The sequence below is a fragment of the Phasianus colchicus genome, chromosome 6 (assembly GCF_987193195.1).
Source record: "Phasianus colchicus chromosome 6, bPhaCol1.hap1.1, whole genome shotgun sequence".
Classification (NCBI taxonomy): domain Eukaryota; kingdom Metazoa; phylum Chordata; class Aves; order Galliformes; family Phasianidae; genus Phasianus; species Phasianus colchicus.
The window spans coordinates 12,212,020-12,239,699 of record NC_143441.1 but is presented as its reverse complement, the minus strand read 5'-3'; the positions used below and the strand labels follow the sequence as shown (position 1 = coordinate 12,239,699).

Sequence of the window (27,680 nt, the reverse complement as noted above, 5' to 3'; positions counted from 1 at the left end):
TTTTTTCAACATTGGCACATATGGTTGACCGAGAGTAGTTTGAAGCACGCCCCTCTGTATATGTGAGATTATACTTAGTGCAGAAGAAAAATGCTTGTAACTAATTTGTTTCAACCTTGTTCTCTGAAATGAGCTTGTCCCAGGAAATACATTCTATGTTTTTGGAGGGTACTAATTAAGAACTGTTCATTTTCAAATAACCAGAAACTGTGTACATCATGAGCTGAACTGTTCAGCATCGGTGCATACGTTAGGAGCTTCAAAAATTAAACATCTTGAGAAATATTTGTAGGTGCTGTAATTGTGATTTGTTGATGGAAATGGAAAATGAATCATCTACTTCACTTGTGAAATGTCATCACCATAGAATCACAGAATGGTTTGGGTTGGAAGGCACCTTAAAGCCCACCCAGCCACAACCCCTGCCATGGGCAGGGCTGCCACCCACCTGATCAGGCTGCCCAGGGCCCCATCCAACCTGGCCTTGCGTGCCTCCAGGGATGGGGCACCACAGCTTCTTTGGGCAGCTGTGCCAGGGCCTCTCCACTCTCTGAATAGGAATTTCCCCCTAATACCAGACCTAAATTTTCCCTCCTTTGGTTTAAAACCATCCTGTCACTATCTGCCTGTGTAAAAAGTTGATCCCCCTCCTGTTTTCAAGCTCCCTGCAAGTACTGGAAGGCAGTAGTCTTCTCCAAGTTGAGTAAATCCAGCACCCTCTGCCTTTCTTCGTGAGAGAGGTGCTCCAGCTCTCTCATCAGCATCTGAAGATACTTAAGCACTGTTAAATTCTTTAAGGTCTTGAGATCCTGACAAATAAGGGGCCTTGGCAGTCACCAACAACTTGAAGTTTAATGAGAGCAAGTGTTGAATTCTGCACCTGAGGTGGGTTAGCCCTCGATATACATATAGGTTTGGAGACAAGACGCAGGGGAGCAAGTGAGGTCCCTGTGTTTGCTCAGTGCAGAGCAGAGGAGCTGAGGGCAGGCCTGATGGCGGCTGCAGCTCCTCACAGGGAGCGGAGGGCAACGCTGAGCTCTGCTCTGTGTGACAGCGACAGGCCCGAGGGAACGGCATGGAGCTGTGCCAGGGGAGGGCAGCTGGGGGGTGAGGGACGGGGTCTGTGCCAGAGGATGGTGGGCATGGAACAGCCTGCCCAGGGCAGTGGGCACAGCACTGAGTGCCGGAGCTCAGGGAGCGTTTGGGCAGCGCTCTCAGACATTGGGTTTGGGTTTTGGGTGCTCCTGTGTGGAGCCAGGGGTTGGACTCCATGATCCGTTCCAACTTGGGATATTCTGTCTTTTCTACGTGTATTCAGAAACCAAAATAATGTTTAATCCATCTAGGGATGTTATGGTGCTCATACAGTGATTGAATTCTTAGTAGTTAACTTAGAGATTAGTTCTTCATGCTGCTTGCATGGGAATGTTCATGAACAACAAGAATAAGCTATTTTGAAGGCTAGTAAAAAAAACAGTTGTTGATGAAATGATGGGTTTATGGCTTTACTAATAAACTTGGCTATGGGCATGGCAAAAGAAGCCAAGCATTTGATTTACGAAGTTGTGCTGCAATGCTTAGGTTTGAAATTGGTTTGTGGCTTAACTAATATATCAGTAATGGCCATGGGAACAATAAAAGAAGCCTGGCATTTGATTTAAGAAGCTGTGTAGTAATACTTAAGTTTGAAATGTTTTGACTAATGTGTAGACATATATATACATGTAAGTAGAAATAGCAAACAGCACACCTCATTTGTTTTTCAGTGACTGTGCACCTTCTTGATTTTCCCATATGCCAACTGCTGTTAACATCCTATAAGAGTTTCTTTCCCTAAATAAAATCAAATATTCTTTCCAAGTAGAACCAATTTGTATATGTCTTTTTGCATTTTATAATTTCACCAGCTTCTTTTTTCCTCAATGGAAGAATGACTGTCTTTATGTTATCTGACTGTGGAGATACTGGTCCTCCAAATATAACTAATAAAAAATGTAAGGATTGATTGTTTTGATTTTTGATACTGAGCTGTAAACTGCAAGAAATGCAGTCACTGAGAGCATGCAGAGAAATCTGTTAAGACTGTTAGTAAAAGGATTGCTGTATGTATTCTGTGTAAGGATAAAATGATGGATAATGGATGTAGAAGACGAACCTGAGTGAAGATGTAGATTCCACATAATAGGATGTCATATAAAATTAGTAATCATTAATTGCAGGCAAAACCTTGGTGTACTGAATTGCAAAAATGAAAGGTCTGAAAGGAAACGTGGAAACTGGAACACCTGACAGTGGACAAGCAACTTTATGTGTGGAGCTCCTCAAATGCAAAAGATAATGTCAAACCAAAGGGAACTTGTGATATCTGGATGTAAAATGTACAGAAAAGAGAGCTTAAGCAGGAGACAGGACATTGTATCAAAAGTTACATTCCAGTGATAAAATATTTTCAATGGGGTAGTTATCAATAGAAACCTAAATTATAATTTCAGAACTATGCTAATGGCTGTAGTGGGTAAATCTCATTGACTGTACACTATTCTAAAAAAGCAGCAGACTGAGAAGCCGTAATGATGGGTGACTTCATTTTATCTGTATGCAGATGGTATACTTATTACTGAACTAATAGTAGTCAGGCACTGGTACAGTCTGCCCAGAGAGGTGGTAGATTCACCAAGATGTTCAAGAAATGTGTAGATGTAGAACTTAGATGTATGGTTCAGTAGGCAATACTGATGGTAGCTGGATGGTTGGACTAGATGATCTTCGCGGTATTTTCTACTCTTAATAAATCTATGATTCTATGAATTTCCCAAACAAGGTGGAAGCTGTTGTGCAGGCAGGACTTGAGACTGAAGGTTGTGCCCTGTTGTTTGCTTTGGTCCCCATTTGTAATACCATGCCTTCTCAATTTGCCATTTAATAAATAATATTTAAGAAATTGTTAATTGCATAGACTGCCCCTTAATTTTAACGTTTATGGCCAACTTCATATCCAATTACAGATCCAGTACAAGGTAGTACTTTCTTATAGACTTGTGCATGGTCCTTGCACTGAAGAGTTATCAGCATGAAGAGGTAGTTTTACAAAAATCAAAGTGGATGGAAATGCTGTGTACAAATATGAGTTGTTCCACAACTCTCCATATTGAAGTTGGGGTGATTCTAGAAATATTAACTATATAGAATAATGAATTCCCAGCTTTGCACACTGATTATGTGCTAGCAGGTCTTGCTAATCTCTGGGTGCAATTAATTGAACAACTGCCTGCACGAAATGAAATTTCTATTTAATTAAAACCTTCAAATTTGGATTATTTATTCCTAGAGTGCACCCGCTCTGTGGTAGTTTATTAAACACTCTTACTCTCGACATTAAAAGAGTTGTATTTCTCATACTTTGTTATCAGCAAGCAAATGTACCTAGTCAATAATTCATGTTGCAGTTCCCTCAATAAATGAAGTGCTGTTTGAGATAGGCTGTCGTTTTTTAAAAATTGCTTCTGATCCAATAAGCCAAATTATATAATAATAAAGCATGCCATCAATGTAAACAAATACCAGATGGACTGTAAAACATTTAATTTTAGGTCGGTGCAAATAGACTGAGATAAACACTGCTGTGGCATATTGTCAGTCACTAGTAAAGCTCAAAAAAGGTTTTCCACTGGGTGTCCATATCCTCAAGGATTCCAACTTCGTGCTTATTTTCTCTTGTTTTAAATCTTGCTCTATTTTTCCCCATTTGCTGCCCATTACTGCACTTAGAGACATGGTGTGCTGGCCTGGCTGCATTTCAAAGTGTGACAATGCAAGCCAGGAAGTTTTGCTGAGAAGAGCCAGGTGGTGTTCCTGGGGATGTCCTGTGATCCCAGAGACAGTGGAGATGTGACAGCTGCTTTCTGCGTTGTGGGGAGTGGGCTCATCTCTGTTGTTTTTTCCCCTCCTCAGGGAATAACACTGCTGTTATTAGTACCACATCCTCTAGGGTGGATGCAAACAGTGACAGGTGCTTTTTACTCTTTAGCTGTGAGTGTATTCACTGCAAGGCTCCTTCAGTTGCAGTCAGTTCAAGATCAAGTTCAATGTCTTCGCACCATTAAATTGCAAGGATAGGTATTATTTACATTTAAAATATGATGGCTGTTATTTCATATTGATCTTTAAGACATCTGCTAACCCTTCTATTAATAAGTAGTTGATGTGTGATTACGATATTATCTCGGATATCCTCGTGTCTATATTCTAATTTAAGTGAAATTCATAATAATAAATCTAAAATAGGACAACCACTATATTGAAGGGAGTATTGCATTTCGAAAACATCTACATTTTAGTGTTACACCTGTTTTTCTGTATGTGCTACCCATGTCTATGATTTCTTCAATCAAATAGATCAAATAGTTTTGGACTTTTAAAATCCCGCTAACACTTTAAAAAAAAAAAAAAAAAAAAGAAAGAAAATGTTGGCTTTTTGATGGGCTGGTATACTCTCAAGACCCAACAAAATTTTAGGACAACCGTCTGTAATTACATCTGTAATTACAGACGTAATCCATGCTGTATATATCTTATCACACGCTTTAAAAGCTTTCCTTACAATGCTTTATGGAACCCAGCTATACTTTGTTAAACTGTTCAATACGTACAGATTTTCAACAGATGATACAGAAGTACTGTCACCAGAAGTAACTTTTTATTATAAACCAATCATAAATTGCAGGTTGTATCACATAAACAAAAATACTTTGTTTCTTCAAGATGTAAAGATGGATTCCCTAGCTAGAGGGGAAATGCGTTCAGGAATGGCTAAGAGAAGTTTGTTTTCTTATGCCTGCTAGTTTTTATTTTATTATTATTATCGATAGGCAGAAAGTCCATCAGTTTATAGATCTATCAGCTTATTTGATATCACTAATTGGAGATAGATTGGAATGCCTTAAAGCACAAAGAGTATGCTCTGAGAGACTGGGATGAGGTAGAACAAATTTAAGATCATGAGTGTGTTTTTTTATTGAAGACATTTAACCTCAGTGTTTTTTGTCAGGAGAGAGAAAAGATCTAGAGACTACGGTCCATCTGTGAAACTTTTGAGATCCTGACATAACTTCTTTGTCAATACTTAGCCAATAGGGAGCTTTTTAAAAATAATTTAAAAAAATTATTTACTGAGGTAGATAAAGATTGGCAGAAGGTGTAAGGTCCAGTTGCCACCTTCATATTAAATGTAGCAAAATCAAACCTTGATTTTGATTTTCCTACAGAGAGCACAGATTATGGGTTTTCCAAGCAGAGATACAGATTGGGTGGAGAATGGCCCTCAGGAGGAGGATTTGAGGGTATGGGTTGATGAAAGACTCAACATGAGCCAACTATGTGCGCTTAGAGCCCAGGCGGCCAACTGTGTCCTGTGTTGCATCAAGAGAAGTGTGACCAGCAGGTCAAGGAAGGTGATTCTGCCCCTCTACTCTGCTCTCGTGAGATCCCACCTGGAGTACTGTGTCCAGTTCTGGGGCCTCCAAACACAAGAAGGACAAGGAGCTGTTGGAGTGGATCCAGAAGAGGGATCCGCAAAGATGATCAGAGGGCTGGTGCGCCTTTCCTATGAGGGCAGGCTGAGAGAGCTGGGACTCTTCAGCCTGGAGAAGGCTCCATGGGAACTTTATAGTGGCCTTCCAGTACCTGAAGGGGGCCTACAGGAAAGCTGAGGAGGGACTTTTCATAAGTACATATAGTGACAGGACAAGGGGAAATGGCTTTAAACTGAAAGAGGGTAGATTTTGACTAGATATTTGGAAGAAATTCTTTACTTTGAGGATGGTGAGACACTGGAACAGAGAGTTCATGGATACCCCCTTATTGGAAGCATTCAAGGCCAGGCTGGATGGGGCTTTGGTCTAGAGGGAGGTGTCCCTGCCTATAGCAGGGGGATTGGAACTTAAGGTCCCTTAAAGTTCCAATTGGAACTTTAAACTAAACTAAATTGGATCTTAAAGGTCCCTTCTAACCCAAACCATTCTATGAGTCTATGAAACGGTGTACCTACCATCTTGGTTGTATGACAGAAGTTTTCCTTGTGGATGCAGATGTTTTCCATTTCTTGCTATGAATTAGCATTATGTCGTAGAAGCTCAATCTCTTATTTACAGAAGCACATTTTCCTGATTTGTATTGCCAGCAATGAATTTTAATAAGAAAAACACCTGTCTTGTAGTATTACAGCTGATGACAGCATCAGAATCTCTGAGGGACTAAGATGACAAGCTATCCCCACACATCAACACATCAGGCTTCCATTGATGTCTTGGGCATGCAGTAACGTAGCATTAAGTGATGTTTAACAAGGGTTCATTTTGTTTGTCAGTTTTGTGATGTGATCTGTCTGAAGGAAAGTATAATGTTCCTGTGTCAACGGATGATGAGAATATTGTAGTAGGTATTACATGTCTTTGTACAGTGAGCCTTGTCTCTAGAGATGCTGACAGATCAAATAGCACAGCATACTGCTGCATAAGGACTAGGCAAGTTTAGGCAAAAATTCATGCATTGTTTTACTAGTAACTGATGTTTGAGATTTAGGAAAATATTTTCTTATGAAGGAATACACCTTTTTTTTTCCCTTAAATTAATTGAATTGCCATAGTTTTATCGCTGTCATGTTTAACTGGTGTGTCTTTACAACCATACAATATTGAATGGGAAATCATTAAAAGCACTGTGAGGATATCCCTTTGGTGTGGAACTTACCTTTCAAGTTACTGAAAATTTATCACTTTCTTTCAATAAAATACCATGATATTCTCTAGTAATCTCAGAGTGCTTCTTCAGGTATAGACCAATGATCTGTGTCTGAGCGCCTGGGAAGATAAATGGAAATGGTATGCTTTTTTATGATGTATGCTTTTTGGATGATATTTCAACAGGAAGATCCCAACAGAATATGCTTCCTCTGAGTGTCCTGCATCACAAGTTTTCTTTTCAGGACAGTTTGACAGTAGACTGCGCATCTCCCAAGTACAGTGTAGAGCTGAGTCTGAATCAGGGATTCTGTCATGTTTATGTGCTTAAGTTGAAGAATATTAAAAAAAAAACCATCCTTTTAATTTTTTCCACCTTAGAATTTTTAGGGCTGCTAACTAACTACTGGCATTCAGAGTTCTTTGGAACAGTAGGATTAGGTTCCAGCTTCAAATCTAGATCTTGCTCTTTCCACTTAGTTGTTCAAATAATCTTAAAAAAAAAAAAAAATCAGTGTCTTGATTTTTAATCAGAAAAACAGTCATAGAAATATTGGCCTCTATGCAATTTTTTCCACAGAGAGACTCTGGCAGAAGCAGCAAAACCAGACTGTTTCTTGTTATTCCTTATTCCACATATGAATCTTGAACATACGCTCTGAGTGGGCTTGAACTCACTGAGATTTTTTTTTTAATTTATATTTATTATTATGCAGTAATCCCTAGAACTGAAAAACATGTCATAAAAAAAAACAAAACAAAACAGTACAGCAGGGAATTAGTGTAAAAAATCCTTCAAAATAGCATTTTAAAAATGTTGCTTGATCACTATGGTGACTAGTGGTTTTATGGCATTTAAATGTTTACCTGCATTTGTCTAGTTTCATATTGCCAAATACTTGGCTAATGTTACTGTTTTACATTTTAAGAAGCTATGGTGGGATTATGAGCATTATGGGATTTTCTGTGTTTTTCTGTTTTTGCTAATGTGAATATTTATTTTTTCCTCTAGAAAGGTTCTGAAGGAAATCTCTATTGGAGACCTAAAGCCTAATGAAACAGTTGAAGCAAATCTGGAAGCACAACTACTCTCCAAATTAGACCATCCAGCCATTGTCAAATTTTATGCAAGCTTTGTGGAGCGAGATAGTTTCTGCATTATCACTGAGTACTGTGAGGTGAGAGATTTAGATTACTTTGAAGAAATTTGATGGAATGTGTGCTTTAAAATAGGGTCTTAAAAGAAACCTAGACCAGTTTTTTTAATGTTTCACTCTGTATTTTATTCTTATTTGTTAATTTTGGTACCACCTACTACTTGTTAGGCATATTTTAAACAAACAGTATTACCTGTTTGTGTGTGCTCATAGACTCACAGCTCAAAAACAAACCAGAAAATAGGTTATTTAAATACTAGCTCATTTTGTTTACTGTAATTGGTAGTAAAAGATGTAAGGCAGATAGATTATGAGATTTCTCGATGAACTTAGAAAAATTGAACCACGAACATTCTACTGACAGGTAAGAGAGGATGAGATTGGGAATTTGGAGGTGCACTGTGAAATTTGATGCAAATGAGTAAGGGAAAACTCTCTTGTGAATTGGAGCTGATTACAAAGAGCTTAAGCCTGATCATGTGGGTGGTGAGTTTGGTAGCAGTATTTACTTTATAAAGTGGAGAATAGTTGATGAGTCAGACCAGGGTGTAAGGGATACAACTAATTCTAAAGTAGGAGAAGTACTGTATAATTACCAGTTTGATTTTTTTTTTTTTTTTGACTGCAGCATTTGGTTTAAAAACATATTGATAAAATCTGTCTAATGGCTGTAAAGTAAGTATTTAAACATATTTAAGCCAACTTTTTAAGAGTTTATATGAAACAAATGTCTACTTTTGCGTTAAATATAGATGTGCTGTTCTTAAAACATCTGTTACACACACAGCGCTCTTTTTATGAGTCTGTGAAGCAGACTGTTCAGTTGTGCTCTGCTAGACATTTGAAATACTTTGAAAGCTAATGACGTTGGACCACTGTGTTACCTGTCCACCATCAGGCTTGTATTAGCTAATCACATTTCTCCAAGCATCAAACTTTGATGTGAATAATTAAAGAAGTAAAATTTCTGCAAGTCACTCCTACTTTAGAAGCCTTCTTTGATGACAGTTAAATGCATATTATAGCTGGGATTTTTTTTTATTATATCTGAAATATTTGATTATGTTATGCAATCTGAACATTTGTTAATGTACTCTTATATTCATGCAGAAATTCTTTGCTTCACGCTCTGAATGTCTGACAGCTGGGGCTTAATGGAATTTTTATATTGTCAACTCTTACTGGAAATTCAGTGCTGAGAACCAAAGGATTATCCTAACTATCCAGATATTCCTGTGCACTGTGATTCACTGTCTCTGCCAGCTGCAGAATGCAGCCCAAATCCAGATCAGTTGATCCTGTAGAAATGGAGTCTCTTTCAGCAGCATTATGGGAGTAGACTAGTGTCTTTGGTCCGCTGCTTTTTACTTTTATTCTTCTGTCTGAAAGGAAGTTATTGGTGAATAAAAAAGGTGTGATAGTAATCACAATAATAATCCAAACCAGTTGCAACACTCCTTGATATCTTTTTTTTTATTCAGACAGAGTCAACCACCCTGAATCGAAATGTTTTAGTACAGAGTAGCCCTAGAATTCAGTGGACATGTACTCAAACACACAAGAATGCATTAGAAAAGGCAAATAAAGCATGAGGAAATTGATATGTTGACTGTGCAGCTGAATCTTTTCATTTCTGAGTCTACTAGGTCAGGCCAGAATGACACTGGGTCCACAAGGATTTGCTTCTGATTTTTCCAGAAGGGCAGAAGATGTTGTATTATGTATGCAATTAAGCAATCAGGATGTATTAAATCAATTGTTCAGATAAGGAAAATACAAAGCACAGTTTTGCATACTGTTATATTTGCATACTGCTATTTTATTTTACCTTGAGTATTTCTATAAGGTATACTTTCGTATTTACATATCCATAGCCTGTCTTTTATTGTGGTGGGAATTGGATCTTTTTATGAAAAAGATGCGTGTTTAAATTGAGAATAAGAAAAGTGCATCTGATCTATCCTTGTTTGGAAATCTAGTACATTCAGTTTCTCATGCACAGAATAATTACCTCTTTGGCAGTAATTTGTACTCTTGGGCAGAGTCAAAATAAAGAATAAACATCAAGTTGGCATGGAAACAGAACTACCCTCTCAGCCTTATTCTGTTTTCTCCAAAGAACTGTAACTTATTCATTAGCTGCCATACTTTGTTCATTCTTGTTTCAATAGTGTAGTGAGACTCCAATGCAGCTGCCCTGTCTTGTACCTATCCTATGAACAAAGGAGATCTCTGCTCTCCATTGCTCAGCTTGACATCTTTTATTATAACTGAATTCTCTCAAAATTATAGAAAAGAAGTATGTGTATTCTGTTTCAGTCTTTTTCTTGAGCTTTTTTGGTGACTGTCCTGATACAACATCTTAGGTATATAAACAAGATGAACATTATTATGTAAGTCAAATTTGAAACAAAAACGAGCTTCTGCTTTTGTGAAACTTGGGTTTCATTTTCTGGCATAAATTGGACTTCAATCAAATACAGTTTTTACAAATGCAAAGTAGTGCCTTTAAATGTTGTATCATTTTAATACATCAAAAATCAGAACTAGTTACACTTTTCCTCAGATATTTATTTCTGTCTCTTCACTGCATTTTCACTGTGATGTGAACATACATACACTAAGGAAATATAAAGAAAAGTAATAATTAAAGCAATAAATGCCTGTTCACATCATCAGTCCCTGGTACTGAGCTGTTTTAAGTTACTGGTATGTTTGATGCTCTTGACATTTAAATAGAAACTGCAGCATGGAAGCTTTCTATTTTGTTTCTATTTCGTTAACTTCCTTGTGGACTTCATTGTATTGGCTTTCCAAAATGCAAAAATTGGTTAATAAACTTTTTTAGAGTTTCAGTGTTTTAGAGGCTGCAACATTTCAGCAAATTTGTAATAATGCATTTTTGTTTTCCTTTCTTAGACATAGCATTAAGCTTAAATCAAATGCAGGACATTGAGACCAGTCCTGTCAAAAGCCACACAATTACTTCAGGGCACATGTAGTACTTTATTTGACTGCTTTTGCTCTTCTTAGATCATCTGAAGGACTTTTCAGGTCCTATGTTTCTTTGATTTTTTCACATCAGCGCATGATTGTGGAAGAGAATACATTGGGAGAGTGGGAAATGGTGATCAGAGGCTGCTGCACTTCAGCTGTTTACCTGTTTAGTCCCCTGGGGATAGTAGCCAGCTGCCATGGGTTGGAGCAGTCCCTGAGTCTTGGACTACTGCTACTGTTGGCTCTCTATGGTCTAGGGTAGCCATCTGGAGTAGGTGAGTCAGTGCTTTTAAGGTGCGTGCAGGCTTGGACACAGCCCATCTGGCTGCCATGCGCCAGGGTACCCAGCAATACCTTTTCTTCCCTTCTTCTGCTCCGCTGAGAGCAGACATGGGGAAGCTGTTGAACATTTGGAGTTGCAAAGAGAGAGCAGCTGCTCAGAGCTCCAAGCTCCCAAAAGAGCTTCTCTCTGGACTACAGTAGGGAGGCAGATGGAGAGTTGCAGCCATAAATGTGCTGAATCAGACATTTCAATTTAGAAATGGCAGGACATTGTTAGGGAACACATTTTTGATATGTGACAAAACAAATTGTCTCTTTTTTTTTTTTAAACAGTTTCTTTTGACTATTGCAATTCTTAGAGACTTAAGAACCACAGGAATTATTGTAAACTCACGTCCACTCAGAAATGTATGGATGTGCAAGGACAGAACCTGCTAATTTTGTAGCATATGTATAAAGCCAGTGGTTTTGCGAACCATTGAACAGACTTCAACATTTTAAGAGTCAGCAGTACAGGGAAAGGTTGATGATGGGAAATGACATATACCAACATAACTGGTGGTTTATTTTCTATATGCATCACAGTGGTACAGGTTAAACTAATTGGTACAGGTTAAACTAATTCCAAACTAAATGTATGGAAAACACAGACACATGTATACATTTTGATTTTATGCAGAATGTGTAATGCAAAAGTAATGATTTATGTAGAATAAGTTGTCTTGGGGTAAGATAATTAATCACTAGAATACAATATGACTCACAGTCCCTTTGCTGTGGGATTAGTTACCTCAACACAGATCTTGGCACTACTGTGCGTTCTTGTAAACAAAATCCATTTATTTTATAAACTGGATAAATAACCAGCAGGCAACCATCTCTCTCTTTTTTAGCAAAATAAACAGTTTTCATTTAACTCTCCTCAAGAGCCTCTTTCATCATGCTGTTGTTCAAATGACTTTTTCACATAAATGCATTTATAATTTTCAAGTAGTCTTTTTCTTTATATATTTTCCTGTTTATTTGGCCCTGCATGCTATGCATCACATTGCTTCGTTTCAAGTGTCACATCAAAATTCAATTGTCGTTTTTAATGAAATATTCCTAATAACACATGGTACAATTTCTAGGTGCTTGAATTCTGCTTTGTTTCTGGCAAAAGAGTATGGAAGAAGGACAAGGTGTCATAATTATTTTAAGAGAACTGTATTTTAGGAGAACTGTATAGTTTATTTCATTATGCTTATTTCAACATAATAAATGAGCATCTCTTGACTGTGCATTGCTTGACTTAAGTGGCAGTGTTTTCCCCAGAATTACAATCTATCAGTTAGACAGGTCAGGGTAGAATCATTTTGCCTGCTTAGGTGTTCACATTTGGGCTACTCAGTGTCGGCTGTCTTTGTAAGCCTTTGTAGAGAAACAGCACTTGTACTGCATAATCCCTGTCTTCCTAAGGCAAACACTTAGATGGCAGAGATAATTGCACACTACCACTGCCTGTTCCTTTGTATTAACTATGAAGGGAGTTTGAGGTGACCAGCTCAGATGGACATGTTTAAAACTGGGTGATGTGAAGTGAGAACAGCAGAGAACTTTGGTAATTTTGTGTGAAGCTAAGCAAGAACTGACCTACTTTCCCTAGGCAGCCAGTCTGCTTGATCTCATTTGAGTCCTCAGTTCTGTATACTTTTGGTGCTGTGAGAGTTCAAAATTCATGTGCAAGCATTAATTTTATTGTCTATGTGCTGAAGCTGTAAGAAAATGGAGTGCCGTGTTTTCACGAAGGAGAAGACATTTTAAAAACTTACTTTAAATGTGCAAATTTGTTGTGATGTTTTTCAGGGTGGAGATCTAGACTATAAAATTCAAGAGTACAAAGAATCTGGGAAATTGTTCACACAAAGACAAATAATAGAGTGGTTTATACAGTTGTTACTTGGAGTCAACTATATGCATGAAAGGTACAGTCATTTTAATACAGAAACATTTGGCTGGGAGGGGAGTGAGTAAACTTTTACTCTCTTGTACATGTTCAAATAGAAATTAAACCATATTGATTATTTTCTGTCTGTATAAAATCCTATTTTCCAAGCTGCTATGGAGTGTATGTAGTTTATTTAAAGTGTAATTAATTAGCTACCATGCAAGAACATTGTATATTATATCTTTTAGTGGTGCAGTAGTGGATGTCTTTCAGTGTTAATGTTCCTAATAGCCAAGTGAAAAATCTAAGACGATAGAATTTGTTCAATATTGTTAGAATAAATTGGAGTTAAAGTTTAAAATAAAGACAGCATTTTAAAGGGGTTTCAACAAATAACTCTTGCAAATGTTTAATGTGAAGAATCAAATGGTATGCTCGATTTAAATCAGTGAAGTTAAACACATATATTCTTTAAGCACTAACATTACTTTTAACAGCACATCAAAGATTAGCCTAATCATTTAGGTCATTCAGACGATGGTATATGATTAATTACCACATTTTTTAACCAATAGTGCAAGATCCCGTGCCACCACAGGCATCAAGTTGGTTATCTGATGGAGTGTCATCATCTGATGGAGTATTGGTTTTAAAATGTCCCTGCTGTAGGTAACCAAGGTCAGAAATAAGGCCTCAGAGCAGGACTTAAAAGGTTTCATGTGAGCTGTAGGGAACCGGTGCTCCAGCTATCTCCTGGTAGCATGCTCCACACAATTCTTGCCCAAGTTTGCAAACTGTTGAGCACTGTGGAGATAACACTTGTTTTGGACAGAGATAAAAACAGGTAAATACCTATCTGGTCGTCTCCATGAGTGCCTGCAGTGTGATTTACACAGGCTGATTTCAGTGATTTAAACAGTTCCCTCACTGCCACTGTAGTGGTCACGTGTATGAAACCTGTTTGGTCCTCTTTCTGCGTCATTTCATGCTGTCATCATGGAGCTAGGTGTGACTGTTTAGCACAGCAGTAGCTATGAGGGAAACAGTGCTGTGTTGAGCCAAGAGGAGAAGGCTGCTATGCAGAGAGCTGGAGGAACAGCTGCTCAGATAGGAATACAAGGGCTCCTTTCAGGAGCAGTGAGACAGGTGAAGTTAGCCTGGCTTTCAGCATCTTCTCTCCTTTGTCTCTTCCCTGTTGCTTTTGTATGTTAGCAGCTCTGAAATGCCATGTTAATGTATAAGACAGAGTCAAAGGTGCTTCATCCTGCCAAGATGAACCGTTTGCACCATTATTCTCTTTTTGAACATTCAGAATTAAAAATGCCCTTGCTGCAAGGACTATCTTAGAGACTAAGGATGTTTATCTGCAATCACTTTGTATGGCATCTACTTTGCCACTTGTAAATAACTAATCTACACACTGCCACACTCAATTTTAGGTGCCTGTTTTGGGGAAATGAGCCAATTTGCCTAGAATAATGACATAAATCATTAGTACAGCTAGTGGAGAGAGAGAAAAGTTGATGTTTGAAGGTTAGGTTACACCTAGAATCTAGAGATGAAAATTCTTTTATTTTTTTTCCCAGGTTTTTTTTTCCCCAATCTGAATATAAAATAGATTCTATGCACACTGTATTGAGGCTGAAAGCAGTGCCAAACTGATACGACTGTTTCAAATCTATTTCACAGCAGGGCTTGGGCCAAATTCTCTTGAGCTGCAAGAGAGCAGTAGATGGGGACAGTCACTTGTCACCAAGAACAAGTATTTCTGAGTTGAGTTGAACTGAAGTATGTAGGATACCTTTGACCTAAGGAGAGAGATGCCTACTGAGTTTTTGTACCTACAATGTCAAGCTGTAGAGGGAAGAGGACAGAGTAAATTGCTGTTTAGGACTCAGAACATTTTGGTTCCTAATTGTCAGTGTCACAGAATGAATCATAGAATGGCTTTGGTTGGAAGGGATCTAAAAGATCATCTATTTTCCACTCCCCTGTTGTGCTAATACATATGGGGTTTGTACACAGTGTGCCACGCCAGCCCCACGGGCTGCAATGATGGGAGCACAGCAGGGAGAGAACTCAGGATGCTGTGTTTTTCAGTGTTCACCTAAGGTAGAAATGACATAGGGAAATGGGAATAAAAATCCATATTGTCTAACTGAACTATTAGTGGTTTTTTTTCCACCCTTTTCTTGAAATCCAGTTTAACAATTTATCATTAAAAAGTTGGTAATCTGAAAGGTCTATTTGCGATGAAATCCTTTCTTTAATGATTGCATTTAGATGGTGCATTGTTTAGACTAATGCAAAATAATAGATTGCATGAGCTTATTTCCTTATGCCTCTGTTACCTTCTTTTTTTCTCAAACATCATCTTTGCCTGCTTTTACTCTCTGCTTTATTATTCTCATCTTCTACTTGTTCTCAAAAAAATCTTTTTAGAATTCCTATGAATGATTTTTTTTTAATATATACATATATATGTTAAATTACTGGGTTCTCCAGTGAAAATAACTATTTGATTTTCCAAACAGCATTTCATTTTCTGTCTTTGAATTAGAGCTACTTAATAGCACCTCTCCAGACACATACAAGTATCTTGACAGTTTTATTTGTATTTGCATTTCCTGTACATTATGATGTTTTTAACTGTATTCACAAGAAAACCTATTCTTTATCTTATTAGCATACAGCCAAACAATAGCTTAAATGGGAATACGTAGGCTTTAAAATTACTTACAGAAATACATTTGGATTACAGAACTATAAACATATAATAACAGTCCACTGTTTATATATAAAGGAGTCATACATTATTTCTTCTATATTGTTATGGGAAAAAAATGTATAATACATATTTGAATTGTGTTCTGATGGAAAGAAAACTTAGCCCTAGAGTTAGAAGCTTCAAATATTCATTGCTTATGGGCTGGACCTTCTCAAGCCAATTCTTAGAAAATCCAGATGCTGTAGATGGAAGTTTTTATTCCAGAACAGCAAAACATAATTATTTCTAGTTTTAGACATAGAGTATTTTATGATTGTGCTTCTTTTACAGCTTTAGTTGAACTTCTACACTTTTTGAAAACTCTCTCATGCTGGAGATTTATCTCTAAAAAGAACTGTTCTTCTTTGCATTTCTCCCCCTGTAATAAGAAAGACTGTGCAGTTTAGACATTCATGTCTCTTATGCTTCATAAATCCCAAAGGAGTAATGAATATCTCCTGGTGACTTTGCCATCCATTGTCTATTTTACATAATTGGAAGAATTTTTGAATTTAAACTCGAAAGCTCAATTATCTGGAATTAAATAGATTGAATCCTCATTTGTCATTTGTGTAACCTAGAAGAGAAGTTAAAGACAGCAACATCATTTCAGTGATCTTATCTACACAGAAGGAGTTACTGTGAACCCATCTGGTGTCTGGCTTGCTTGTAGCCCAACACACAGCAGGGCACAAAATGGATCCCTCAGCAATCAGACAATGAGACTGTTAATTCATTTAACCCCTGCTTGAATAAAGATGACCATTATGTTATCCATCACTTTCCTAATCTTGAATAATACACCGGCACTGAGATTTTGGTAAGGTTACTGTTTATGCAAACAAAGCTGTTACTACTTTCAATCTACAGGGTAGCAGACTTTGCCCAAGTCCTTTATCTGGATTTCATGTTGTCTTTTCTAGTACAGGATCCACAGTTGTCCAGAACAACGTAGATCTCAAAATAGTTCTTCAGGAAGAGCGAAGAGAATTACATTTCTGAATGTTTCACAGCAATGAACTACTTCAGAGTCAATCAGCTTCCCTTGCTAGTAGGTTGCAGAGAATCTTTATTCTAGGAGGCTGTCTGCTGCTCAGTGATCCACACTGCTTTTTCATTACTGTGAGACAGCAAGCAGGTACTCTATAGAAGATAGGCACAGGTATATTTATAGGCCAAACTCAAAACCATTCTGAAGTGTTAATTTCTACCCAAAATATCAATAGCCACTTTGCTGACTGTCAAGTTAGATTAAATTTTACTGGGGTCCAGTTAGATCATGTTGCTTCGTTGGCAATATATATTTATTTCTTGCTAGAATTAAAGTAGTTGTTTCAGTTAAGGTTTCAGCGTGTAACTTGTTTATTGTCTGACATATCCAGGCAGAATAAAGTGGTTGGTATTGAGAAACATCATTGTTTTTTTTTAAATCACATTAATACATAAAGGAATCTAATAATTATTGTTAATCCAATAATTTGCATCAAATTTGATTCAATATATCACAAATGTTTATTAACGTTATATTCTATTTCAGACTAATGTGGCCAAAATGCTTGTTATTCGAATGCTTGTTATTCAGATCACAGTTACCCAGGTTTTTTTGTTCAAGGAGTCTATGGTTTTATTTCTCCCAAACAAAAACAAACAAAAATCTAACTCAAGAAAAATCTAACTCAGTGAAATCAACTTCTTTCAAAGGCTCTGTGTGATGCATGGTAAGGAAACAATTTATGAATCTAAATTAACAGAGCAAGATTTATATATGGCTGTGTATACGTGTGGGCTCATAAACCAATAAGGAATATACTGTTAGTTTAATTTCCTTACTGATGTAATGCTTGATGAATGTACATATATCGCTCAAGAAAGTAAAGTATAAATTATGTATAAGCATCAGTGGAAGCATGCTGAATAAAGCATTCATTTTTCCCGATGTACACATTTCTCACTACAAGTATTACTTTCATGACAAAAATTAGGAAAAAAATTCATAAGAATTATAAAGAACTCTTTTAATGTCCCATAAAAATATTTTCCCATAAAAATGTTTTCTTGTTTGACTGTGTGTGCATTACAGTATCTTCTAGTAGCTATTTTACTGTTTTTTTTTTCTTCCTGTTAATGAACAGCTTATAAAAGATAAAAATCAATACGTTTGTTTTCTTGCAAAAATTATTTTCAAATGAGATGTGGACTAAACAGCTTATTTAAATTGTGCTGTAGAGTAAGCATTTTGTAGTCTTAATGTGCAAACTATTTTGGAAATCATTTAAGTGTCTCAGTGTATAAGACTTTCATAATTCAATACAATTTGACATAATCCTTGAGAACAACTCAAGAGCAACTGAAATCTACTTATGTATGGGATTTTTCTGTCCACATCTCAAGAATTTTATAGCTTTTCTTATCTATTCTAAATGGCTATACAAGGAATGCATTTATAGTAGCAGTTTCAGTAGCCAGTTTGTGCTGAATGCTGTTCCAAACAAATGCTGTGTATTACCCAAGTTATAAGGAATTTCAGAGTGGTTGAGTTCAAGTTTAGCTGAGGTTGTAGGTAACCCTTTTGGAATTGTTATTAATGAACTCATTGAGACTATGCTTTGTGTACTGCAGATGTATATTTTTCCCTAATAGGGTGGAGAATTCCTGTCATGCATTAAGATCTCGAAAAAAACAAGGAGATGCAGTTTGTCCCAGTGTGGTGTGCAGCATGTGATGTTGGTTCAGTCTTTGATAGAAACATAAGTCTGTAAGAGCTGGTTGCTCTCTTTCTTTTCCTTTTGATCTCTGCCTTTGTGAAGTTCTTTTATCTTCCAGACCATTACTTTAAAAAATTGTACAACTAGCCTAGTCTGAATACGTGTTTGTCTTTCAAGTAATGCATTTTCTCTGAAGGAGGATTCCCTGAGCTTATTGCTGTTTTTCTCATCCCTTATTCTATTGTGATACATCTTATTCTTCTGGCTGTAAATAGTATGTAACACTTCTAAGAAGAGCAAGACAGGAAGACTTACTTTTCTCCTTTCCTTAGCAGCTCATTCTAAACCTGTATCTGTATTCTCTAGCTGGGATTCCTGGGCTTGTTTTTATTATCCTGACTGCTTAGGCTCTTATATTGCATGTGGGTGTCTGTGAATGCATCTCTGAGATTATTTGAAACTCCTTAATGCCACTGTCTGTATATTGTTAAACAGAGTTAGACTGTAACATGGTGAGCTGTCCTTCCTGGCAAGGAAAGAAGATAAATACTTCAGAAATCTGATAGTGGACTGTGAATCTTTCAAGTTAGATGAGATTTTTAAAAATTTTTAAAAAATTTTTTATTTTTTTTGTATTACAGGCGAATACTTCACAGAGATTTGAAAACCAAGAACATATTTTTGAAAAATAATCTTCTTAAAATTGGTGAGATTTCCTTACTTTTTGAAGACACATTTTAGTATGATAGAACAATCCAGCAGACATTCTGTGAATAAGGAGATTTAAATAAAGTGATATTAGATGTAATGTTTGTTTAGTGGTCAAACATTTCCCTATCATACAATAGAACAGGGTCCGAACAGTCAGAGATGTCCCAGGCTTGAGGGTGTTCAGAGCACCACTAGACCTGGACCTGAGCACCCTCGTGTAACTTTAAACTGCTCCTGGTTTGAGACAGGGGTTTAAAAACTTTGTAGCTCTCTACAACTCCCTGAAAGAAGGTTGTGGTGAGGTGGGGGTTGGCTTCCTCTCCTGGTAACTAGCGATAGGATGAGAGGAAATGACCTCAAGTTCTGCTCGGGGGGATTCATGTTGGATATTTGGAAAATATCCAAATTTTCTCTGAAAATGTGGTGAGGAGTTGGAACAGGCTGTCCAGGGAGGTGATGGAGTCACCATCTGTGGCGGTGTTCAAGAAACAAGTGGATGTGCTACTTTGGGACATCGTTTAGCAGGCACTGTTGGTGGTGGGTAGATGGATGGTTGGACTAGATGATCTTAGAGGTCTTTTCCAACCCTAATGAATCTATGATTCTTTGATTTTATAATCAGGTGACCTCCTGAGGCCTCTTGCACCTACATCATTCTGTAGATCTGTATTCTCATTTTTTTTCCCCACAGTTAAAATTCTGTCATTTTTTAATGTCCAGACATTTTATTGTGCCTAACAATAAACATAAGGAGTTTATGCAAATAAATGTTTTCATACGCTCTTGAAATGTTAATATTGTATTTGTATATTTTTGTTTTAATTTGTGCTTCTGATCTAATATGGATGTCCTGATCCATATCTTTGTTTACTGTCTTTATTTACTAAAAGCAGTAATTGCAGGATCAACTCAGCACTTAATTGCCACTGAAATTATTTCATATTAATTTCACTTTTGTTAAGAGTTCCAAGCATTTATTGCAACAACTTCATTTTAAGTTATTTATTTCTGATTTTTTTTTTCCAGTATTCATCACCATGGTGCCAATGTATCAAGTTCTGATGCCTAGAGCTATTCACTACACGCAGTGACAGGGAAAAATCTTTCATAGCATCCGAAGTGGTGTTGTTAACTTTTATCTGTTGAAGTTATCAGATAATGTGTACAAAAACTTGAATTTTTAAAAATCCTTTGGCCTATTTCCTGCAAATATAAGAATGGTCGGTACAGGATAGTTCCTTTCTTTTAAATGGATCATAGGTACAAATAGGTCAAGCCTTTCCAATTAATTTTAAGTGAGATGGCAACTCAGATAAGAAATTACTGTTGAATTTGAAGTGATAATCAGGAATTTAAGTAGATCTCTATCTCAATATCAATATTCTTAGTTCTCCATCAGACTCTGTTTTTGCATTGTGACTTCTGAAGTTTTGTCAGTTTATACAAGCTAAGGGTATGGCTCTTCATATAAAAAATGAGAAGTAAACAGAGATGTGTATGAAAGCTGTGGTAATCTCTAAATTTGTATGAATTTTAATCTTACTGCGCTTAATTGTTTGGGGGTGGATTTTTCTGTTGTTACTTTTAGGAGACTTTGGAGTTTCTTGTCTTTTGATGGGTTCATGTGATCTGGCAACAACATTTACTGGGACGCCATACTATATGAGTCCAGAGGCACTGAAACACCAAGGATATAACACAAAATCTGATATTTGGTGAGTAATCAGCATGCTATTTCATTTCATTTCATATATCCAGTGAAAAGGAAATGTCTTAAAAGGTAAAATGTCATCTGTTGCCAAGGTCAGCATTTAACTGTCTTTAGGAACTCCTGTCCTTTCCCTCTCCCTTTCCTTTCCTCTCAACAATTTTTATCATATCATGTCCCATTAACTGAAGTTAGCTGAGTCTCTCTGCTGCTTTTTGTTATCAGGTTAGTACAAGGACTGGTAAATTTGAACGTCTGTTCCTACAGAGAAGCCTCTCCAGTTGTCAGATATAAATACTTCTGATAAAGCTCATGAAATCTCATTTTTTATTGCTTGACATGAAAAGTCAAGTTCTGCAATTGTTTTGGGCACCTTGGTTTTTAGGGACTTTTTTTTTAATGTGACAGCTCATTTTCCTTCAGTCAGTAGCTTCAACTCATTAAATAAATTGGCTTCCTTCAAAAAGTGATAGTGAGTTTCTACCTTAGGGAGGAAGGTGGCATTTTTAGCTTCTTTATTTACAAAGACTAGAAAGTCTCAGTCTTATTAAACTTGTTAGGAATTTTGCCTTTGAGTCCATATGATCCCAGTTTTATCACACCATGCCTAATTATATTGTCATTGTTGCTTTTAATAGTAATATCTATACATGAGCATTTGTATGGCACAAAATATTCATTCCTTTTATAGAATGTAAAACCCAGGAGATGGATAAAATGGATAAAATGACAGTATTTTTGCAACTTGAGGAACAATATTTTTTTTCAATTTTGACTTCAGCAGAGGAAATGTAGGAATGTTAAAAAGAACTGTTATTCTATCTCTGGTTATTTATTTTTTTAACTGAACTTATATTTGATGAGGCTGATCTTGTGCCCTTCAAACCACTCTATATTCTGTGGCCCATTGTATGGCATCCATACATGAGAGAAGAAGAAATGACTAAAAGATCAGATGAACTGCTGAACAGTCTGTTCCCATTTGGCACAATTTTAATGCAGTGACACATAAAAAGCCCTAGTAAGGGTGAACTCCATATATGAACTTCATAAACCTGAAGGAAGACTTAGCATCTAGGCTTTAGAGCTCAGCTTTGAGATAGAATTCAGAAATATTCAGTGTTTGGGCTTTGGAGGTCTTACAGAACAAGATAAGGGGCTTTGTCATGAGTAATTCCATTTACTATCTGAACCCTCTAGCAGGAGGAGCAGAGTCACTGTTTGTTCCCATTTAATGACTCTGCAGGAGATAATCTGGGGCAGGCAGAAGTGCAGCACTCATTGCTGCCAGATCAGAGATCCATCTCAGTCCATGAGCACAGTCACGCTGGAAAGAATGACCACCACAGTGTCTTCTGCAGCTGCTGGCCTTGTGTAAAGGGAGCCTTGGGGAGAACCTGGACATCTTTGCCTGGAGAGCATATGTGTGGCCAATCAGCCCAGCTTCTGCCCTGACTAAAGAGGAGATGAAATCCTTGTGCTGCTCTGCAGGATGTTCAGAGACTTGTGAAGAAGTTATCCAAGTCATTTTGTATGAGTTGCTGAGGTGACGTTCTCTCTTGAGACTCTTCTTGATCTCTAGCAGGCACTAGCTTTTCATCTCCAAAATATAAGGTTTTCTGAACATCAGAGAGAGCTTTGTACTTTCCAGTGTCTTCATGCAACCTAGAAAGCCCAGACTTTCAAGAAGGTTGGTGATAGCTCCTACAAATGTCTCTAAAGCTAAAATGGGCTGTTGTAGCTTTCCCTGAGATCTCTTTTATTCCAGAGAACTGGAGGTTCCCTTGGCACAACAGCTTGCAGCCGGTTTAGGTCCTGCCTTATTCATTTTGCAGACTGAGCATCATTCTCCCATCTCACCTGAAACTGTCTCTGTGTTCAAATGTCCAATAGAATTAACAAGCCACAAGTTGTTAGGGCTGTATTGCACTTACAGGTTTTTCCAATCCAAAGAATTTGGGGCTGCTTAAATGAGACTGTAATCTGTTCTGGCTTGTAGTCTGACAAGGGTGTATGTATATAGATCCTCCAGTGCAAATTTTGTTTGCCTTCTAGTGCCATAGCTATCTTACTTTGTTTCTGAGTAGATAGGATAAATGTATGCAGCCTGTATTCTTTTCAGTATTAGAGTATATTATGGCAAACTTCATCCATGAACTTTGCAAAAGGTTTGTGCATACTACATATTATAAATTTTCTCAGGAGGTGAAATGATAGCAGAAATAATTTAGTTGAAAAACAAATGTATTTGTCAAGTGGAAACATAGCAAATTCTTTACAAGAGAGGTATAAATAGCTTCTTTTTTGTCTTCCAGAGAAAAAGTAATGTCACATTTGAATCCACTGGACTAAGCTGCTAAGTACAGTCAGATTTTGACAGATGGTTTTTCTGTGGAGTTTGTATGAATTGGGCTCCCTATGCTACAGATCTTAGGACTTTCATTTTAATTGTGCTTGCTACCTATGCTTCTGCCCCAGTTTGTCTTTAACAATCTAAAACTTGATTATTTTTTTTAGTGCCAAATTTAAGTAGATAATTTCCAAAAGTAGCAGTAGAGTTCATACATACATTGGTCTTTTGAGTAACATTTTACTGATGGATTTTTTTTAAATGTAATTTTGTATGAAACTAGAGCTTTCCAATGAAAGCTAGGCCTGGAGCAGATGTCATATTTTGAAAAGCTGGGCCAGATCCTCACTGTTACGAATCAGTAAACTTCACTGAAGTAATCTCTGCTCTTAATTCTGAGATAAATGGACAACAAAAGCATCTTAAAAGCTATAAGATTTCTGAAATGTAAGCTCCACTTTCAGTACAACTTCTTTTTTTTTTCTTAGCATGCTTTGTATTTTATTTTTTGGAACTTAATATTGAAAGAAATTACCTTTATGTGACTTAATGCGAGAAAATTTCGTGCTGATTTGTGTCTTTACAGACACAATATTACCATTTTGTCTCAGATTTTCCAAACTATGTGTCTTCAAGCGAAGCACAAATAAAATTGCAATTTAATTAATAGATATGTCTAAATTATCTTTTTCCTATTAAATGACTACGATGACTATTAAATGTGTGGGCCAACTGAAAACCTTGTCATTGCTACTGTATACATGTACCAGAAGTCATCAAGCCCTTCCCACCCCACAAATGAGGGAGATAAAAAGAGGAGGAACCTTTCGTACATTGGAAGGATTATGATCATGTTTTTTTACAGTGACCCAAACCTGGAAATCTTTCTGATGCTTGTGGCCCTGATTGGTGGATATAAGGGCTGTTCACCCAAATATAAAGGTGTGGCAGTATCCAAACTTATTTCCAAAATATGCAATCTAGATAACAAAGGTTTCCACATCATTTGAGGTTGTTATTTGAATTGATCTTGTAGTGAGAAACACTTTGGATTGGGGTTTTTACATTGGAAGGAAGTGTATTTATTAAAATATTATAACAGGTTTGCTGCTAACTATATTTTATAGCACTTAATATGAAATGTTATTTATGGGCTGGATCCTTTCTCACAGAAAGACTTCACAGAAATTTAATTACTGTGAGAATTAGTGTGCTGCTGTTCTTTCCAGTTGGTTTGAAAAGACTGAGCTGTGTGACCCAGAACTACTTGTCTCCATTAGAAAGACACACCAACAAATAACCCCCAGAAATTGTCAGGAAGAGTAATGGTAGCTGCTGCTCATATAGAGAGGGAGAAGCTGTGCCATAAAGACCTGAAAAGCAGTGCAAGAAAATGTCATGATGGTACACACAAAAGCTGCTCCAAAAGTAATGCCTCCTAATTTTTTCATGTTTGTATGCTGTGTGAGAGACAGATGGTGCTGGTACAGCAGGAAAGGTTGAACCTTCTCACTAATATTCTGTTACATTTTGTTGCCATGTGACTGACGGCAGCAAAGGGGCAGTCTGACAACATGGTGTCTGGCATGGGAGCACGTATGAAGCAATGGTGTGTAATTGAATTCCTCCATGCAGAAAAATTGCAGCCACTGACATTCATTAACACTTGCTGAACATTTATGGAGACCAAACAGTGGATGTGAGCACAGTGGTGCTTTTCAGCAGTGGTCACAGTGACAGTGAGTCACCTCCTCTGGAGTGTATTTTTACAGATGTGATGTGCAAGCTCTTGTTCATTGATGACAAAAATGCATGGGTAATTATGGTAACCATGTGCAAAAATAATGTTCTATAGCTGAGAATTTGCTCAATCAGATACTGCTATTGTGCTCTTTGTATTTATTGTAGTTTCTGAGGAAATAAATAGGAGGCATTACTTTTGGGGCAACCTATATGTGTACATGTATGTATTCTTCAAAGATCCTGAAGTCAGCAAATTCTTCAGACCTGCTGTTACAGTCAGACTGAGATACACAAGCCACAAAGGCCTATGCATTTAGTTTGTCTGGTTTTTAGTGTTTCATTAAAAAGCCAATGTGCATCTTACAGCCTTTAAAGGAATATGAAGTATTTCAGAAATTTCTACAAAATAATGGAATGTATTAAAAGTATGAAGGAGAAATTAGGTGTCTGTCAATCAATGTTGTAGATAATATACTGAAACCTGTCCAGATGCTCCTACTTGTGCTGTAACTGAGCATAAATGACATGAAGGTGAAATGACCATACATCAGTTTTGCTCAAATGAAGTGTTGTTTAGCACATTTTTCAAATGTATTCATGAACATAGGATGCTATCAAACCAAGCACTCTGGCTGAATAGTTTAATAACCATTTTAGAATTTCATAACAATGGCAGTTAAACGAGCTAAGGTTATAAAAGTAATTAAATTATGTGTCTGGGTCATTGGCAAATTGGGAAGCAATTTTCTCTTGCTGAGTGTGCTCATTACAATATGCTTTGGCTGGGGTTGTTGAAAGAACTGCTCTGAGAAACGCAGTCTGGAGGCTAAAGTTTGGTAATTCCCCCGGGCAATTACAATTCAGCAGTTGTCCTGGGAAAAAAAGTTGCCTTTCTCCAGGATCCAAGGCATTTCTCAGCCTGGGAAGTATTTATTAAATTTCAAAGAGTTGTATCTTGCAGTAAAAACCCTTTTCTTTTTTCCCTTCTTTTTATTTTCATTTTTTTTCCCTTTATTTTTTTTTAATTTGATGGACCAGATGGGCTTTTCCCTGGGTAGCCTGTTTGCTGCCCTGGCTTTACCAGTATGCCTTGGTGTTCTTTTTCATCTTTCTCCAAAGCCTCAGGTGTAGTCAGAGGGCTCATCTAGCTGAATAAATGGGCTTCCCTGATGTGGCAAATCCTGTTCTCCTAATGTCTCATTAAGCACTTTTTGGCTGCCAGAATTAATCCAAAACAGATTGATTCTGCAAAAAACAGTTTTAGTACGGTCTATCAGGCTGGGATTTTCCTTTCTTCTTTTTTTCCCTCTGGTGGGTTTCCATTTTTGTTCATTGCTTTCATATGCCTTGTGCTTGATTCTGTTATAAAGTATTTTCTTAGGTAGTGATTATCTTGTTTTAGAGTTTAAACATACGTCATAAATACAGATCTCTGTGTGTTACCATTTACTGATTCTGGAATTTTGAAAGTGGATTGACAACTAAATATTTAAGACACCATACAGTTATTTAGGTATCTCTATAGTTATGCAGTTGTTAGCAAAAATGTTCTAATTGTTCTCAGATACAGCTTTGAAAAGCACCGGTGAGAGAGCCCTCCTCTCCCCTTCTCCTTATTTTATTGTATGTGGAGCCTGGATTTCAGCTTTACTATTACTTACTCTTCTTTTGTTGCCAGATGAGCTTATCTCATTCCTCTTCTTTAACCAAAACAAATGATTTAAATTGTATTTATTATTTACTTCAAAGATAATGTTTGTACACTTTTCACCAATGCTATTCACCTATGCATACTTCCATGTATCATTAGTATGCTTTTTTTCATACTGCTTCTGTAAATGACTGCAGTCAAGTATGACATAAAGAATAATGTTGCTCTGCTGATGGAGATGAAGGTGATGGTAGACCAGAAGCCCATTTAAAATTCTCTGGTTGTCATCATTCCTTATGGTTTTTAAAGATCTAAAACAGACACTGGTTCTCTACTAGGTGTCCAGCCATGAGTATTTCGTTTTCTTCTTCAAGTAAAATTTAGAGGAACTTTGATTTTTTGATATTTCAGTATAATGCAGTCAGCTAAAATCTGGTAATTCTCTGAGCTCAAATCAATTTTGGCCAAATTAGTTTACATACGTATACATGTGTGTGCATATGTATGTGTGTGCATATGTGTATATGTGTATGTATATGCATATAAGACTTTATATACAGATTGTAGATTTTTTCCTGCATTTATGCAAATGGAATGAGGATCTCTCCTATCTGCAACAATACCTATTTGTGATCTGACTGATGAATAGTGATCTTTTCAGATGAAAAAGATAACATAATAGTGAGGATAATAGGACATTTCTTATTGTAATGTCACTATGCATGCTACTTGTAAAAATAACATCTATGCTATTTCTTTTATTATTCAAGGTCTCTGGGATGCATTTTATATGAGATGTGCTGCATGAACCATGCATTTTCTGGACACAATTTTTTGTCTGTTGTGCTAAAAATTGTAGAAGGTGATACACCTTCTCTTCCTGATAGATATCCAAGCAATCTGAATGCTGTGCTGAGCAGGTGTGTTGTTCTCTTGTTTAGCTTC

At 36.9% G+C, this 27,680-nt stretch overlaps 1 protein-coding gene across 14 annotated transcripts in view; it reads left to right on the top strand.

Annotated features, from left to right (window-relative positions):
- NEK11 (NIMA related kinase 11) overlaps window positions 1–27,680 on the top strand; it is a 114,756-nt gene that overhangs the window by 11,627 nt on the left and 75,449 nt on the right. For all 14 annotated transcript variants that reach the window (XR_016467691.1, XR_016467687.1, XR_016467690.1 and 11 more), the window contains exons 3-7: window positions 7,750–7,915; window positions 13,019–13,137; window positions 19,214–19,278; window positions 20,872–20,998; window positions 27,506–27,655. Coding sequence is in view for 4 of the 14 variants with exons in the window: in XM_031590304.2 (XP_031446164.2) it covers window positions 7,750–7,915; window positions 13,019–13,137; window positions 19,214–19,278; window positions 20,872–20,998; window positions 27,506–27,655 (627 nt within the window). In the remaining 10 variants the exon portion in view is untranslated. The remainder of the gene's footprint in view (window positions 1–7,749; window positions 7,916–13,018; window positions 13,138–19,213; window positions 19,279–20,871; window positions 20,999–27,505; window positions 27,656–27,680) is intronic.